This window comes from Macrosteles quadrilineatus, unplaced genomic scaffold, assembly GCF_028750875.1.
Source record: "Macrosteles quadrilineatus isolate MER2022 unplaced genomic scaffold, UCM_ALF_1.0 Scaffold_4__1_contigs__length_99947679, whole genome shotgun sequence".
Lineage (NCBI taxonomy): Eukaryota > Metazoa > Arthropoda > Insecta > Hemiptera > Cicadellidae > Macrosteles > Macrosteles quadrilineatus.
In genome coordinates this window covers 13,098,181-13,117,686 of record NW_026542597.1, presented here as the reverse complement: position 1 = coordinate 13,117,686, position 19,506 = coordinate 13,098,181, and the positions used below count along the sequence as shown (strand labels likewise).

General features: G+C 33.6%; 2 protein-coding genes across 2 annotated transcripts in view; one reads left to right on the top strand and one right to left on the bottom strand.

The window, feature by feature from the left end:
• Positions 1-19,506, bottom strand: part of LOC128991332 (diacylglycerol kinase eta-like) — a 154,313-nt gene that overhangs the window by 74,999 nt on the left and 59,808 nt on the right. Inside the window, exon 4 of the mRNA XM_054414137.1 lies at positions 1,494-1,519. The gene's annotated coding sequence lies outside the window, so the exon portion shown is untranslated. The remainder of the gene's footprint in view (positions 1-1,493; positions 1,520-19,506) is intronic.
• On the top strand, positions 642-18,072 carry LOC128991778 (nuclear envelope integral membrane protein-like). Its single transcript, XM_054414964.1, has 2 exons — positions 642-702; positions 16,711-18,072. The coding sequence occupies exons 1-2, from the start codon at positions 642-644 to the stop codon at positions 17,928-17,930; spliced, it is 1,281 nt and encodes a 426-aa protein (XP_054270939.1). The 3' UTR covers positions 17,931-18,072.

Genomic DNA, 19,506 nt, shown 5'->3' with positions numbered 1-19,506 from the left:
GTAATGTAAAAGTTATAGGAAAAAGTGTATAGCTAAATATTATATAATGGAGTATTTACACACCAAAGTACTTTTTACTTTAATACTGAAATTCAGGAATATTCTATTGTCTACTTGTTTAAAATCACTTTAAAATTTATAAATGGTTTATTTTAAACAGCTGACGTAATACTGTAGCCTAGATTAGATTGTGTAGGTAGACCAGTTGTCCACATTTATTACTCCACTGCCTTCCAAATATTTAAGTAGGAATACAACTAGGGTGGTCTGCCGTTACACTTTAGACGCATAAATGAGCGAAGCATTATTTAAAGATAATCAATGGCTAATGCAGCTAACAACCTACAAAATGTTCCCTTTCAACAGTGTTCCGGTCGGCCACATTAGTCTCTGAACGTTATCCCTTTGACGAGATTGCGCAATCATATAGGCACAGATGTTTCTTCAACTTGGTCTTCTTCGATTTCATCAGGACTTTCTTGGTTTTCACGTACACACGGTACTCTCATGTGAACAAAATCATTGACTGGTAGTTGGCGTAGCGCTTCATCACTAATGGTTATGTCAAAATAGAATGGGTTATTTGCCTTCAGCCAAATAAGTGCTTGATGTAGTTTTTCACGTCGAACTTTGAAATCGATATGGCCAAAGACGCCTTGACGTTCGACAATGATGACTTTAAAGTTTTCGGGCAGTGTATAGGTAAGACAGATGCTATTTCATTAATATCTTGCTCAACATTAATGATGTTACCTTTGTAGTGAAACTGGCCATCCTGACCATTTGCTTGTACTTTGTAAATGCGCATAGCGGGATGTACTCGTGCAATCAACATTTCTCAAAACAAATACAGCAAAACTGTTACTGCCATTGATAAACATTCCAACTAACCTAGGATGAAAGTAAATATTGAAATGTAAACAAAACAGTTACAAACAATTAACATATGTTTATCTTATTTAAATGAAACGAGATAAACCCATATGTCATAAACCCAATATCATTTTTCTTTCAACTTACATTAAAATAACAAGCAAAATTGCGTGACCTATAAAATAAAATCCAGAAGGAAATTTGCAAATATTTTTTTACCTAAACATTGTGCTCAGTATTCTTTAGCTGTTGGCCAAATTCCATATCAATTGGTCAATCCATTACATTCTGATGCTCTTACAAAGAAGTTACAAAGTGAGGGAAAGTGAGCTTCGCTCAATTACTAATAAGTCCGCTCCTCTCCAAAACATCAAAGGACTCCATTAAAATAAATGTCAACGTGCGATGCTTAAAATACTAATTCATTGTTCAAAGCACAACTATCACGTGGCCTAAGGGTTGCCATCTTGAAGTGTGCAAAATACAGAGATTGTACAAACTGTTGTTTTCGATACTGATCTTGTATTTACATTTTTCTTTGTGTACTTTTATATCCGCATTTTTATTCTTGTTTTGGATTTTGTTTTACTATCATAAAATTATTGCCTAAAATTACTTACATGTCCAGTTCGGCGATTTTTCAAATCTGAAACAGAGGCAAGATTCCTGTATTACAAAATGAGTAGTAAAACATATGACATGTTTAATGCAATTTCAATCACATAATTTCAATCTACCCTACGCAAGGCAATAAGTGTGTATACAAGTAAATATTGAATGACTCATAGAAAGGAATGAAATTGATTCTATTATATGAATTCAAAACAACAATTGGCTGTTTAAAAAAAGTTTGCCTTAATACAAGTTAATAAAACCAATTATGTAATATTACGAGTTTTAGTGGAATATGGAAGATATTACGTTTATGACTGTCAAACAAATATAATACTTTCAACAGCTTACTGCTCTAAACACGTCAAACATATTATATTATTTCTAAAGTGCCTTTTCGTCGCTACACCACAACCTCCTCGGTATGACATCAATTTTCGTAAATGATGGGTCCGAAATTATTGTACATGTTATTATTGTAAATTATTGTATTATTTCCAGAAAAAAATCATACTCATGTGTATTTTAGGTATTGTAAAAGCCTAAAACGTCTAAATTACATTTTACATCACTTTTTACACCACTTTTACTCCACAGCAGTCGGTCAGTGTGGGTTGTAATGGCTAGTGTTATCACCAACCTGGGAGCAGTTTGGTTGATCCAAAGCATTATCTCACAGTTTTTTACAAAAGCTTATTAAATAGCTCAAATTTTTAGCTTGGATTTAATCCCACAACTGAGCTTGTTTTAATACTTATGAGTGTTTTTTTTTGCGTGTACATTGTATAAATGAACTCAGGATTTATTGTATTGTATTGCATTGTATTGTGTGGGTGTTATCCAAAGATATACAGATTAATGACATAGATTGAGCACAACGTCATCATTGACCTAGGATACTGCAATTAGACTAACCATCTTTTTATGAAATCTAAAAAAGTTGTTTGGCATGTGTTTAGTTGTGGTTACGTTTGGAGGCGCTGAATATTTTATAGTTTAAATAAATGAATACGGGGAATTACAGTGTATATTGATTCAATGAGGGTGGTTTAATTATTAAGGATATTAGAAGGAATGGATAATAAACATAGACAATTAATTACGTCACTAGCTTTACTAGCGTGTTTTACGTTTTAAATTCCTTCAACATGTGACCAGTTCTTTTGTTTAAATGAATATTATTTTATTTTTGACTCAGCTGTTTACCAAAACAAACTATATGTTGTTGTATTTACTTTTCTTTGTTTACACTTATTTATTTAGCAATTGATGCAGTGAAATTGATATAAAGGATATGTGTGGACGATTCGTTTAATGATGTCAGGACACCAACTTTATAATTATGTGTACTGTGAATTTTATTGGATGTTTTCGTTTTATTTTAGGGAGTTTCTATTCAGACCTACTGGAAATTGTGTATAGTATGAGTAATTGTATTGTGTTGATATTGATTATGGAAGAGGCAGGTATGCGATGTAATTGGAAGGTGATATCGTTGACTAGGCCTATACACTTTCTCAATTGATAATTACTCTTTCTACTGTAGGCTGCAATAAAATTTGTCTTTATACGTGTACGCTAGCTGTTCGGATTTATACACAGTTTTAACTGACTAATCCCGTACGTAGGACGGGCTAACACCTCGTACAATTTTAAAAAGTTTTTGTTAAGTACAATTTTTGTTAAGTACGACGATTTTGGATTACCGTGTCAACCCCTAGCTCGCATTCTACAGATGTAGATATGTACATATGTAGATAAACACAGCAGGAACATGTCTGGAAGGTATAACTACGAAATGTATATTACAGTAATTTCGTAGTCTTCTCCGAATTCCGGCAGTATTATTTATTCGCCACACGCACAGTTCTGAGTAAGTTGAGTGTTTCAGTGAATTAATTTCCCATTACAAGCGGCCAGTTTACTGCAAGACGGACTACATAATGTAACACAGGGTAAGGGGAATGTTCAAGAGCTCATTCTTTACTTTTCAACAGAGAATTTTACACTGAGTATAAATTAAATTGTTGAAACAATCTACAAACTTAATAGCTACATGCTGACATGGCTTTTATATGAATTACTAGCTGTACCCGCGGGCTTTGCCCCGTTTAACTTCATATGTGAGCTCGTTCGCATGGGTCAATCACGTCCTGGTTGAAGTTCGTTCGCTACGCTCACTCAACTTTAGGTTTGGAGCTCGTTCGCTGCGCTCACTCGTCCTGGTTGAAGTTCGTTCGCTACGCTCACCCACCTTTACGGTTGGAGCTCGTTCGCTGCGCTCACTTGCCTTCAGGTTAGCTCGTTCGCTACGCTCACTCACCTTTTGGTTTCAAATTAGCTGTTGTCAAATATAAAAAAAAAATAATAGTGCTGCACTCTGTTGGTAATCCTTGTAACTTTAATGCTATTGAACATCATAGAACAGAACCAACTTGTTTAATTGAAACAGCTGTTATGATTCATTAATTCCATTTAAATATGAGTACTCGTTAGGTTAACATGGGAAACTCCAGAGCCACTGGGGTGGAGCCCGAGAGTCCGATCAGAATAAAAACCACTTAGTTTTCCTATTTAATGCCTAAAGAATCAGAGTACCAAATTTCAGCCTCCTAGGTAAGTGGGAAGTGGGAGAATTAGTGATGAGTGAGTCAGTCAGTCAGTCAGTGAGGGCTTTGCCTTTTATATACTACTAGCTGTACCCGCGGGCTTTGCCCCGTTTAACTTCATAAGTGAGCTCGTTCGCTGCGCTCACTCGTCCTGGTTGAAGTTCGTTCGCTACGCTCACCCACCTTTACGGTTGGAGCTCGTTCGCTACGCTAACTCGCCTCCAAGTTGAAGTTCGTTCGCTACGCTCACTCACCTTTTTGTTGCAAATTAGCTGTTGTCATAAATGTTAAAGAAATAATAGTGCTGCACCCTGTTGGTAATCCTTGTAACTTTAATGCTATTGAACATCATAGAACAGAACCAACATGTTTAATTGAAACAGCTGTTAAGATTCATTAATTCCATTTAAATATGAGAACTCATAAGGTTAACATGGGAAACTCCAGAGCCACTGGGGCGGAGCCCGAGAGTCCGATCAGAATAAAAACAGCTTAGTTTTCCTATTTAATGCCTAAAGAATCGGTGTACCAAATTTCAGCCTCCTAGGTAAATGGGAAGTGGGAGAATTAGTGATGAGTGAGTGAGTGAGTGAGTCAGTGAGGGCTTTGCCTTTTATATATATAGATAGTCTATATATACCTATATACAGCTAGTCTATATACCTTTTATATAGTATATAGACTAGCTGTACCCGCGGGCTTTGCCCCGTTTAACTTCATGAGCTCGTTCGCATGGCTCAATCACGTCCTGGTTGAAGATTCATTATCATGCATTATAATGGTAGATGGCCGATTTTGGTTACAAATCAAATTAATTATTTTATATGTTATACATTATTGTGTTGAGTTTTAGAGGTTCAAAAAGTTTTACTAACAAAACCCCGTTTGTCGACACAATCTCTGACTAGATTTTGCCTACTAAAGAAGACATACTGTTGTAGTCATACAAATGTACTACTTCCATGACCCAAAATGGATATTTTCACCCAAAAATAAAACTCTGTGTATGTGGTGAACAAAAATCAAAGGAGATTCTCTATGAAAACAAAAAACATAACGGACCAAATGTATGTAATGTCTATGTCAAAATCCAAAATGGCCATTCAACTAAAATAACTAAGACAATTACCTGAATTTAATCAAATGATTACTATTTCACTAATATAATTTATAGGTTAACATATTACATTCAATCATTTAGCAGAACAAAAAACTATTTTCCCAATTCCATTGGATAAACATACTGAAATTGTATTATTCAAAAACAAATTTCCTTTACAGCATGTGTACAGATTAGTGAAGGTCAATTGTATTTTAATTCCAGCAACATTTTGGAGAAACATTTGCTAGAGGCAGAACACGTGATTATAACGACAATGTTGGAGCGAATGATGTTACAAGATTCATTTCCTGTGTTTCTGTTTCGGTGACAACAGAGACTGGGTACAACTTTGTTTCAGTCGAGGTTGACTTTACTTTGGCGATTTACGGTTAACAAACATACATTTCTAAATATATTAATCGAACCAATTTTGAACACATTATTTTAATTTTTCTGTTGAAGACCAATTTCATCTCTTGCATAACTGAGGATAATTTATATTGCAGTTTTAAACATTTATGAAGTCTTTCTCAAATGAAAGAATAATTTAAAAAATCTTATTTTATTAATCTTGGATACCTATTTAATTGGGTTTCCTCCTCTCGCTACAACTGTGAGCATACCACGATTACTAGAAAAATACCGGTATGGATCATAAACAAAAACAAATGACGTTTTTGGCCCGAAAATAAACATTAATTAACATTGCTTAAATGGAACTGCCAAAACATATGTTCAATACTATTAGTACAGGATTCGGGCAAACAACGTCATTTGTTTTTGTTTATGATCCATACCGGTATTTTTCTAGTATTCGTGGAGTATACAATCTTTGATTTTTTAATTCAACTGTATTGTCGTGGGGTTTGGTTAAGTTTTAAGGTTGTTCTTGTGGTGTTTGTAAATCCTCTATGACGTGTAATTTGTTTGACATTTTTCATATTTAAGGTTTTCAATTATTTAATTATTATTTATAATATTTGTGTGATTCAAATCAATTCTTAACCCAGTTTGATTTCGTCATTGTCTTGTTTGGCACATATATTGTAAAATCGAAAACTTACAGAGTTTCCTGAAGTTATTACTAGCATTACAAATTATACCTCTTTCAACATTTGTTCATGCAACTTAAGAATTCATTAACAATAATTTTTTATCAATTTAAAACCGCACAAAATGTTTTTTACGAGAAGTAGACATTTATCTTATGTCTATAAAATATATTTTTATATCGAATATAAACCATGGAGTAACTTTAGCCAATTAATTGTATTTCGTGTATAGTTTATTTGAAGAGAAATATTTCTTATTTCAAATTTAAGAGGTTAGTAAAACATCTTAGCAGAACAAAGTTTTGATGCGCAAGAAACAACTTACTGGTGGAAAGTTCAGATCCAATTGAGTTAATGCATATCCACAGGCTGTTTCATGGTTTATACACAGGCTTTGTCGAGTAAATGATATGTTGCATACTAATTTGTATGTAAAACTGTAACCCTAGGAACAATATTAATGCATGGAATAGTGTACCGAATGTACGTAACAACAGTGTATATTTGGAATGTATAATATAACTAATGTCTGCAACCCACATTATGATAGGTAATTAATATGAACTAATCAATGTGAAAAATTATGATTAAATTTATGATGTACAACACAATAAATTTTGTGGAACTTGTAATCTTCTACGCTATAAAAAATACGCTCTTGTCAACTGGACATGATAATCAAAATTATTTTAACAGTATTGTTATTTTATCTCCCCTATAAAACCATTCACAAAAATGTATAAATAAATACGGTACCTATTATTTTTTGACCATGTACATTTTAGGCCCAAATCCTACGCTAATAACATTCACATATGGTTTGGCCTTTTTTTGACAGTTGTATCAAAGCTAGGACAGATTTGAAATTTTGAGAAAAATGTAAGCCGTAAACCTATCACTCGAATGAAAGGTCTTGATGTGAAACTTCTCCGAAAAATATCAGTTTTCGATAAACCCTCTCCTAAGGAAAGGAACCCCATTAAAAGAGATGTATTTTTTATCACATTTAAAATATTGAAGATACATCAGCTGTTGGATTTGTTTTAGTTTTAGTTTGTTTGTTTACTTTTCCTTGACTTAACCTTTTGATTCTTCCACAGATTTGTAAATTGCATCAAGAAGTTATTCTTATAATGTGGGATGGTGTTCAAACCTTTGAATTATGATTCGATTGTTTACTTACTAGTTCAGTATTACATATTTTTAAAACACTGCAATTTATGTTGCAGACAAATGTTGTGGATTTAAGTGACACAAGAACCATAGAGTTTGGAAGCTATGTTGGAGCATATGTGTCCCAACTGGGGAAAAACACACTTTTGTACAGTGTTTTTCCTTGTGACATGGACATTGATAAAACTAATTTACGTCAAGAACAAGAGCTTAATAATCCAGCATTTTGCATTGGACGAGTTGGTGAAGAACCACCATCTTCTCTGCGTTCTCTCCCCATGGTGAGGTATGTACGGGCAGAACAACTAGTTTTAAATAATGATACAAACGTGTTTACTATCGGGTCAGTTATGTCATTTGTTATGCTGATCTATGTAGTTTCTGTTCTAATATTAGTGTTATGTAAAAGAACAAGTTCTTAAATTAATACAGTAAAATATACAATTAGTAAAATTCAATTTGACACATTGTTGATTTATCAATGTGTGCATATCATGATAATGTGTTTATTGATTGTTCATGGAAAAAAACTTTTTATACTGCAAATGATTTCATTCCAGACTGACTCACAGCTGTTTGAAAACAAAAAAATGTTTTTAGATAGTGTGTAAAAACTGCGTAACACAATTGATTGTTTAATTTATAAAACTGAAATTGTTTAAAAAATATTTAAACTACTGTATAGTTAGGTTAACATACATAATTTGATAAAATATTGTAAAAAAACTATTATTAATTTGAATAATCAATAGCTTTTGCTTTCTTCCAAAAGTTTAAAAGGTTAAACATAAACGTTAGGTTTTCAGAAAACTGTGGGTTCCTTTGAAACGTGAAATTTAGAAAATTACGTCTTAGTAAAGAATAATGCCACGTTTTGATTATCAGAAAGAATTGAATGCGTCAGGCTTATTATATAAAACGAAACTTTACCGGAGGCTGTTGAACACGTCCACTGCAGACCTCGTCTGCTCATTGGTTGGTAAATTCTCCTCAATCGTTCGTTAAACTTATTGTTTGGATTTAAAACTTTGGTGAAAAAATATTTGGGTTGTATAAATCTTATAAATTAACAATTAATTATGAGTTTTGTAAACTTCACCAATTATTAACTGCTTCAATCTTACTATTCTGAGTTGCAGTATCGATAATGAACACACATTTAATACCTTCTTGAACTTTTAGCGAATTTCCTATATAGGGAATAAGCTACTGTAGGTCTCATGGTAAGACCTAGACCCGGGACCGATTTACTTTTTTAATTTGATTTCCCCATAGGCCAAAAACGCCATCCGTTCAAATTCATATATATATATATATATATAAATGTCCGTTAGCGCGATAACTCGAGCAAAAATAATCCGATTTTGATGAAATTTGGTACAAACATGTAATCCTAAGTTTATTCGAACGAGTTCGCGAACCAGCATGATCGGACTATAGGAAGGAGGTATGGGGGGTTTTATGGGGTATAATTCGGTTTTCCAATTTTTGACAATAAAAACACAAAATTTCACAATTTCTTTCCAAACCATTTGAAGAGCTAAAAAAAGAAATAATTTTGTATATTGAAGCATTGTTGTATGTCTAATGGCTACAGAGAAAATTCAAAAAAGTGTAAATTTTCAATTCCTATGTTATTTTTCTGGAGAAAATTAAAACTGTTGTAGTTTACTTGTAGATAACATTTATCAAATCTATTTATTTCATACTATACTATTGACGTTTGGTCAAAACACTTTTTACCTTCTCCGTTGCAGCAAACCTAAGCACTCGTTAAATCTAATGCTATTTAAATTGGGAATAAATATGTCTTATTTATGGAAATATTTGAGTAAAAATGTACATAGACAAGTGGAAATTCGCTTAGTCTGCAGGTTTTCTGTGGCGGGGGTATTTCTTCTTAATATATGTAAAAACGATGGATTGGACGTTTTTGACAGTTACAATTAAATCTATATATCAATAGGTAAGTATGTTTCTTTAAAATAGTTTTTCTCGGCTCGTGTGCATCGCAGGGAAAATCTACGCATTCTCTGTTATAAAGATATTTTCCTGTAAATTTGCAGAATCCCTTTAACGTCATTTGTTTGTATTTATGATCCATACCATTTCTGTTCCAGTATCCGTGATAAAGCCTACAGTTTTCTCTAAGGATCGGACCGGTGGCCCTCTTGTTTTAACGTAAGTACTACAACTCCTCATCAACTCTACTCAAACTATTCTCAATTACGATAACTTTATTATTGCACCTAAACAAAGGAACGAAAGCCAATTACTCCATATTTCTTCATAGTAAACATTTCCACCAATTGGAAAACACAGTGCAATTGGCAAACCAGATTTTAATTTCCCGCTGGGCTGGGTTCGCCAGGACGGTATCATTGTTGTCGATACGGTCGAACTGTGTTTGATGAATTCTGTAAAAGTGGGTACAAACTCACTGGACTGGGTAACGAAGCCGATTCTCTCATGCGGAACAACGTTTGTTTGATCTCCATGTGTTAGTTTGGACAAATAAAACCACTCAGTTTGAATAATGATGACCAGATGTGTTTAGTTAATTACTCATTGAGAATTTGGTTGAATGAATTTGGCGTCCATGTTAATTGTTTCTACTACTACGGACATATTTGTTGACCGGCGTATACAATAAATAACTAGTGTGAGAGGTAAACAATTTTAATATTTTAAAATATCTAAAACTTATAATTTATAAATCTAAGTAATATATACAAGCTCCTTTCAGTAAGGAGTAAAAAAATCTAATTCGTCTATTAAGCTCTAATGATATAATTCTTCGGTACACGTATTGATAGAAAAACATGGAAGTAGGTACATACATTTCTCAACAAAAAATCACAATAAATGGTTTAAAAAAATTTAAAAAGTCATTGACATAAAAAGTAGTACCTAGTTAATATGGACAATCTAAAATTTTATACTAACAAAAGTAGCAAAAAAATAAGTCGTCTTACAAAAAACAGACGAACTGTCCCAAAAGAAAGACAGTCTTGAACCTAGTGTCAACCTTACAGTGAATGTCGATCCACTATTTTTCCAAAGAAATTTCTTACCACTTAACAACTACAAAATGTCAATAAAACGACAATAGCAAATGTCCATCCTTAGCATGAATACAGTGGAACCTTGATAAGAAGACCCTCGATAACAAGTCACCCTTGATAACAAGTGCCATTTTCAAATTCCCTTAAAATTATTTTACCCCTAATCACATATTATTACAAAACTCGATAAGAAGTCAACCTTGATAACAAGTCTTATTTTACAATCCCCATGAGAGTCTTGTTATCAAGGTTCTACTGTATATACTTTTAAAATGTTTATAAAGATATTATAAATTTTAAAACACTAATACATCTTGATGTCTTTAATTTTTAATATTACCGCACTAATCCTGCCTGAGAACTTTATTGCCACTCATTAAAAACTTAGCTGAGTCGTGGGTAGAAGAAAGAGGACTTATTAATGTTTTACTTTCTACTTTACTGATGAAGACGGAGAACTTATTACGATGTAATCGAAACTCTTGCGAAATAACGATTTTTCAAGGTGTTATTCAGTGGGGGTTTGTATACGGTGATTAATTATCATTTTTGTAGTGTAACAGTGTTTAATGTTTATGTTTTAAACGGATACCTTGCTTTATATTTAGTTTGGTAATTAGAAAGAAACGACGTAAAAATTGTTTATTCAAAAAGTAATGGATATAAATTTGATCTGAAAAAGAAATGTACATTTATTTAGTCTTCTGAGGGTGTCCAATAGATCATACACATAAAATTATATTTTTTGTATATATCTAATTGTATTAATGTTTTTAAGAAAACTAGTGTCCCTGTTGCTCGAAATCGAGCAATTGCTAAGTATTACAGGCGTTATTTTAAAACAAATGGCAGTCATAATTTTTGATGACTTAAAAAGATTTGACTCAAAGATTATGGAATACTCATGATGCACATAACAGATCGATATAATCAACATTTCTTATAAATATCTTATCATTTTTCAAAAGCTGATTTGTTTTTAGTGTTTTCTATGAATAGCCTTACTCAAAGTCGCATCAGGTTGTCCATAATAACGATTATAAAAAAAAAACAAAAAAAAACACATTATTTCTATTTCTTCTTATTGGTGGTGTTCTATGACTTTCCTATTTTTATAATTTGCAAATCGGCTCTTTCAATGACCTACTAAATAATGCAGCACAGTGCTAATTCAGTTTTCTTTTTAGTATATCAATTTATCCAGGCTCTCTAGTTTTTTCCCATTGTAATATTTACGCCAACCCAAATTCAAATAGTAGCCTAACGAATTTAATTTCAACCAAGTAAGTAAATGTTTGTAGCAAACTAACTGTTAAATTAGCAAACATTGACCGTTTACAATTAACATATGTTCTTCTTCTCACTTTTAATTTCTGACAACAGCTGGAGTTTCATAGCAATATTTGTTTCCCATGTTAATCTTATAGAGAAATACGGAAATTTAAAGGGCTCCAGGGCCTCACCCTCTTATTATTTCCCTAAAAAGAAAGTTTCCTGCACAACTTCACGTTACGCTCTTTCCAATGACACCAAGAACATGTAAATCGGTTCAGTAGTTTTGGAGGAGTAATTGTCACAAAAAACCTGCTTGCGTATTAAATAAGTATAGATATCCCATATGGCGAATAACCTTTTGACGTAGTTCTCATGACAATCCACGGGCCCGGACCAAAGTGGTATAATTTTGACGAAATTCTGTATGAACGTGCAAAGCTACGGTTTTTCGAAAGTTATCGCAAACCATGCATGATCGGAAAATAGAAACAGGCTATTCGGGGTAAATATTATCTTTCCCCAAGTTCACCCTCATAACATAAAATTTGGAGATTTTTGTACCTGACGTAACATTGGTAACCTTTTTTTAGAGCTTAAGAAATAGTTTTGTATATTGAAGCGTTATTGTACGTCAAATGGTTACGGATGAATAACACTTAATTTAAAATTCCCATGTTACCGTTATGGGGAATATGTGACCTATGTTTGCTTGTTTCATCAGATTTGGCAAATTTGCTTATTTCATGCCAAGCTACTAATATTTGACTAAAACACTTTGCACGCTTGTTACACCCCTTGTAGCAACAAACCTAAGTACTCGTTAACCTAATGTAAGGAAATCAACATGAAAAGTCTAAGGAGATATTTGAGTAAAAATCATGTCAGGCAAGGAATTGGCTGAGTGTGCAGGTTTGCAGAAAAGGAGGTGTTTACAAATCTATTACTATTTCGAAATTGAAATCAGCCTGTTAGAACCACGATACGCATTTGTAATAGGCTTTCCAAGAAATATATACGTTCCCTTTACACAACACACGTCATGCTTTCCATACGTATTTGCGAAATTGTCAGAAACATTCAAATCAAACCTAACTCAAAGAACATTCCCTCCCCTTGGAGATGAAATGTATTCAGCAAATCTAATTACATTAATTGGATTGCTTCCTGGAGTAATCATGAAGTTAAAGGGTGTAACGTCATTTAGGTTCGCCATTTACAAACGACCAATAAAAGCTTTGTAAATGAGGCACAAAGCTGGGCTCAGGAAAATGATTCGCTTTAATTGATCGCTTAGCTTTTTTAGCTAAGACATAGTAAGACAGGAACGCAATCGGTACATGATATAGTTATCTGTAAGTTGAACGTGTTACGATCAATAAGAAACAATAGAGATTTTATTTTTTTCTTTGCTGATGACTTGACTAGGTATGAGAAATCCTTTTAAATAAACTATTTTTTATTTATTTCTACTCAAATGGTTATTTTGAAGGAAAAGGACTATCCCTATTCTTGCTACTTGTCTGTTAGTAACAAGAAGTCAACATTTTGTTTGACACATTGCATTTGGATCCCAGATTGACTTCGCTTGGTTTGAACCAGAAACCTCTAATCCGATTTTGAAGAAGTATTTGGCTACCTACCCAAAATATTTATAAAATGAAAACACAAATAGTTATTCTACTTTTGGAATTTTCTCAAGAATGCATATGTTCCCTGACTTTAATTAGGAGAAAACAAGAATTCAGGTTATAATACGAATTATTAAGGATTGAATCATCATTTGGTTACTAACTTTTGATTTAGCCTTCAGGCAATATATACAACATGATAAATAATATACACTTCTTGTCCAAAAATAAGTGAAATCCTAGAAATGTTTTAAAATCTCCTACTATTAATGTAAGACTGCGCGTCCTTCCACTTAAGGAAAGTTTAGAAAAAATCGGTAGAAACAAAAACAAATTCAAGCGTTAAACTCAATCACCTAACCCGGGTATATTGTATTCCACACTTCCTAAATCACTTGAATCGGTTGATTTAAGATGTTTTAGCCACAATACACGCCTATTTAGAATAACGCATTATTGGTCAAACGATATAAAAAAAATTCTATGACTAGATCAGGGGCTATATCACTAGTCTACTACTAAAGTCTGAAATAACGACAACTGAACAAAGACTTTTACAGAATCGTTTTAAGAGACTTTACAACACATTTAAGAGCAATGACCTTTCTGATATAAATATTATGTAGATGTGAAAGTTTAAGGGCAACCCCTCTGACACACACCTTAATAGTCACATCCTTATATTTGTAAGCTTTAGTTCGACTCCAATCGAGGTTCCAGAAATGTTCAGAACTAAGAAATGTTTAAAATTATTTAGACGTTCTAGAGATTAGAAATTATATTTAGAACGAGTTTGAATCACAATTGACTGTGCAAATAAAGTTATCATATAGTAAAATCCGAAGGATGCACTGATGAATTTCATGTTGATGACGTTTGAATCTAATTTTAGGCAAGAGTGAGTAATATTTAGGTTAGTGAGTTCAATACCAAAGGACAAGTGTTTGTTTGTAATGAGTTTTTTTACTTGCGTGGAATTTTAAAGGACAAATAACATGAAACCAATATTTAAAGAAAATGCCTTCCGCAAGACCCGGACAGAACAAACATCAATATTTTCTTCAGTTGATTCATGACTGTATGTGCCTATATCAATAATGGATTATGTTTAATATGGTTGTACCAACCAAAACGCTGCTACTCTCTAAATATATAGCACCTAAAAATGTACATAAATTTTAGGCAAGAGTGAGTAATATTTAGGTTAGTGAGTTCAATACCAAAGGACAAGTGTTTGTTTGTAATGAGTTTTTTTACTTGCGTGGAATTTTAAAGGACAAATAACATGAAACCAATATTTAAAGAAAATGCCTTCCGCAAGACCCGGACAGAACAAACATCAATATTTTCTTCAGTTGATTCATGACTGTATGTGCCTATATCAATAATGGATTATGTTTAATATGGTTGTACCAACCAAAACGCTGCTACTCTCTAAATATATAGCACCTAAAAATGTACATAAATATAAATAAACGAGAGAAAAACAATAACAGCATCGAGAGATATTTTTAGTGTAAAGGCTGGAGATGATTTGCCAATCTGTCTATGTGTCTACACATAGATAGATTGGCAAATCACATTGTCTTCACATCGTTTGGATGATGTTTCAACACCAACTGCAATTTTTCTTGTTAGGTGTTTTGTAAAAATAGATCACACGCGTTAGCGATTAAAAAAATTAAATCGTCATTAATTTTTTTCAGTTTACACCGTTAATTTTAGTGACGTTTCCAGCATGATGGGGATTTGGGGGTCATCGTCCGGAAGTTTTTTTTCATTTTTATAGCCGTTTGGTGACTTTTAAAGCCATTTCCAACGTCTAGGGTTCTGTCTAAACCTGGTGCATTCTTACGACGAAATACATGATTACATTTATATTTCCAAGGTCCGATTGTGGGGGGGGGGGGCTTTAGCCACTATATCCCTCACTTGGAACCACCCGCCACTGGTTAATTTGAAAAGACTACCATCTCTGAACAAATGATTGACCCTTTAAAGTGTAACAACACGATGGTGGTTATAAAGAAATCTAAAATATTCATATGGCTGGTGAAATGTAATCTGTGAAAATCACGATTATAAATGAAAAAAAAAACATTATTTCTATTTCTTCTGCTTGGTTGTGTTCTATGGCTCTTTCTATGTTTCCATTGTTTACAAATCAGTTATTTCAATGATTGCTCAAGAAATGTAGAGCAGTGTTTATTCAGTTTTATTTTTAGCCTATATCTAATTGTCCAGGATTTCTGGTTTTTTTTCCATTGTAATAATTTTACCAACCCAAGTTTCGTCGACAGATGCAATACGCCAAAGAATATCACCTACGTACAATCTCCAAGAAGTGGTAAAAAAAAGCAGAAACCAAGCCATACAATAGATATAAGTTAACCCCTTAAGAAATAATTTTAAGAGTTACTGTGATATTAGGATTTTCCACTGATTTGGTAATATAACATTATATTGCAAAACATGACACGATGCAGAATAAAATCAATTTTAAAATCAGAAAACCCCATTGCAAATACTGTACTTCATTTTGAAAAATTCAATAAATCACAATTTAACAGCTGTTTCATTAAAAAGTAGTGTTGAATTATGCATATGGTAAACAAATTTGAAGAGGCAACTTTAAAGGCTTCTGGGGCAGAGCCCCAAGGGAATTTACCTCGTTCCTCTTTTGATGGCTCATCTATAGACCAAGACCTTTCTTTAGAGACCCCTACCAAGTTTCTACGCCCAGCCGTACTCTCAAATTAGCTGGGACAAAAACCCAGTTTTTCCTTCATAAGAATAACATGGGATGGGAATTCAAAGGCCACTGGGGCAGAGCCCCAAGGGAATTTACCACATTTCTCTTTTGATGGCTCATTTACAGACCAAGACCTTTCTTTAGACACCTCTACCGAGTTTCTACGCCAAGCCGTTCTCTCAATTTAGCTATGACAAAGAAAAACAGTTTCAAATTAATATATAGATATTTACCCAAGTCTAGAACATAGTTTTATTTTCATACTTGATAGATCATATGGTATTAATAGATTTGGAGTTTATTCAATTTCAATAATATTGTGATTTTGACTATCAGCTGACTAACGTTTCAATTATTTTGTTTTGTTTTGAATACGTGTTTCATATAAAACAAAACATTGCACAATAAGTTTGGTTTATGATCAAATTTACTCAAGTTTGTTTCGTGTTTCACAATGTTTCACCTAATTCTTTTATTATTTGTGTGCTTCGCTCGGTCAATTTATGGAGTTACAATTCCCTCGGTAACCCTGTTACCAAATTCTGAGTATCACTGTTGTTCTAAAACAGGATTCAATACTCTCAACATATACTGCTATTATGGGACTGAAAAGTCGTTGGAAAACATTTGGCAAACGGTGGAAGTGTCATTGGATATGGAAGGCCGATCAAAATATGATTTATACATAGGAGCTAACGAACAAGAAGTCTGGACGCTTTATTTTGAAGACAGTAAAACATCTTGGGGATTCAACGTGCTTAGTCGAAGGCGCAAATATATTTCATTGGATCCTTTCAATACAACCTGTCTTGGAATAGATACTGGGAACGACTATACTCTCAAAGTGTCAGTGACTCGAGTAAACAAAGTGTTTCTAGGAATGTTCATCGTGGGGACTTTACTCTTCCTATTAGCTCCTCTTTTGGTCCATGAACCGCTATGTTTCTACATATTTGGAGTCATCTTCGGCATTTTAGCATCTTTGTTGATTGTATTGTACTTCATTTTAAATCTTCTACCCTTGAAGAAATCCGCGACCATTGGACTTCTAGCTGGTGGGTCGACGGTGATTATATATTGTTTCCAAGCATTCGTGAACAATATTTATCTTCTAGCACTAACACACAGAAAGATTGTGTACGGTTACTTGATCGTAGTCGGTTTGATCAGTCTGACAGTCTGTTATCGATTTGGACCTATAACAAATCAACGGAGCAAAAACATTTTACAATGGTCCCTTCAGGCCTTCTCGATTCTACTAGTTTTCTACAGCAGCCATAATCAAAAACTAACTTTTTTGTCATGCCTTTCAACTATGCTATTTTATAAGATTCCGATGTTTAATTGGGCTCTGTTTCAGTTCCCAAAACCTATAACAACGAACCATAACAATGCCGTAGCGACACAAACTCCTTCCAAAATCGTTTCTACTAAGAAAGTTTACTTTGTGTCAAAAGATGAATTTGTGCAACACGGAATTATAGAATCGAGGAATTTAGAGGAGCTGCGCCTATCTTATCTTGATAGTTTCAAGAAAACAACTCCTCCCAAAAGCTTTTCCAAGAAACCTCGCTTTCTGACAAAGGAAGAGTTCAAGCAACAAGGAATCAAAGAAACGAACATGGCTTTACAAGATCTGCGACAATATTGTCTGCGCAACCCAAAAGATGTCAAACATTTAAACCGTAGCAACTTGAAGAATTTCACCCAATTTGTGGTTAGTGGAAAACACGATCCCAGCAACTATGTTCGAATGGAAATCGAGGAGATATCAGAGGATGATGATTAAAAGAGTAGAGATTCCACTATGTGAAACCTGTTGAGTGTTGAATCCGAATGTTTTTGTAAATTACTTAGTATTTATAAATGAGTTTGCTTATTACGTATGGTATTTAATTTTAGAATTGAATTATATGTTAATAACTTTAATAAACGAGTTTTTTCTCCGAAGACTGTGTCATGTGTTTTTAAAGTCTTTGAGGTTTATTTTCCCTTTTAATCTTAGTAACTTCAGAACACACACAGTGACTAAGTAGAATTTTTACCCTTTACACTGAAAATAAACTTTCTGTAAACCTTAAACAATTTCTCCTTAAAGTGGCATCAAACTAGATGGTACGGTTTTTTTTAATCACCCCAAAAGTTAGTCGTTAGCTATTGTTTAAGCACTTGCAAATGAACTATGTAGGTTTTCCTGTAGTATTTAGTTATACTGTAGATAGCTCAAAACAAAAAAAAACAAAAAAAAAACAGATACGAGTAGTCTTAAAACTATTGGTTTTACAAAGTGTGGGTTTATGGTGCTGTTTCACTTTGCCATTAAAGAGTGACCTACTCTACTATACACGTTACACGTTTTCTCTAACCCTCAGTCTAACAAATCCCCTAATAACCATTACCTAAATCTATCTTCCTTTATCCACCCGATACAAGTCTTCTGTTTCGGCGCTCGTTTGAGCGAATTTCCCATATAGGGAATACGCTATTTAACGTAGGTCTAAGAACTGGACCTGGGACCACTTTATTTTTAATTTTGATGTCCGTTAACACTATGACTCAAGTAGAAATCATGAAGTTTTGGCGAAATACCAAATTCCCATGGCATTCTTTTTGATTATAAGTCAACTGTTGTAGTTTGCTTTTTTGAAGATATATTTTGATTAAATTTGAATAATTTATTAAGCTTAAAGTATTTTACACAAAAATACACTTCACTCCCTGTGTTGGTAAACCCTAGATTGCTGATGTATTCTTGTTGCTTGGCTTTAGTCATTCATGTACAGCGGTTACCATGGTTACCATAAGTTCCGGCGCACACCGCTGTAGTTTACGTAGCGCGTACGCTGTAACTACCGTGGCGATTCCAGCGGTGTGCGCCAGAACCAATGGTAACCGCAGCACAGCTGACGGTCTATATTTAATTCTTTTTGTCTATGGTACAACTCACATACTCATAGACACTAGCGTTTCAGGGGGCTGATAAAAAACCGATGAGAACCTCTTCTGCGAAGGAGTGGGGGTTGTACTAGAGAGCCACACGTCGATTCAAGAAAAATTATAAAATTCATTATATATATTGTATTATAAAATTAAACTGTCATAACCTAACCTAACTAACCAAACTTGCTGATGATATGAAAAAGATATAAGATAAAATTGAATGAAGGTTTACTAATCGAAAAGTAGTTCTGTTTATAAAATATAATAACAAATTCTAACAAAAAAAGTACAGTTAAGAAGTAATCGCATTATAAGCAAAATCTTTCACAACAAGGTAGTGTCACCGGTGGGATTCAATCTGGTTACCTCATGGGTATCAGCCGAGTACTCTATCCGCTACACCACGAACACCGATGGCTGCACTT

Coding starts and splice junctions, on each gene's coding strand:
- LOC128991778 (XM_054414964.1), top strand. CDS start 642: ATGGCCAAAGACGCCTTGACGTTCGACAATGATGACTTTAAAGTTTTC. Junction 703..16,710: donor AGTTTTCGGGCAGTGTATAG/GTAAGACAGATG, acceptor GTTCTAAAACAG/GATTCAATACTCTCAACATA.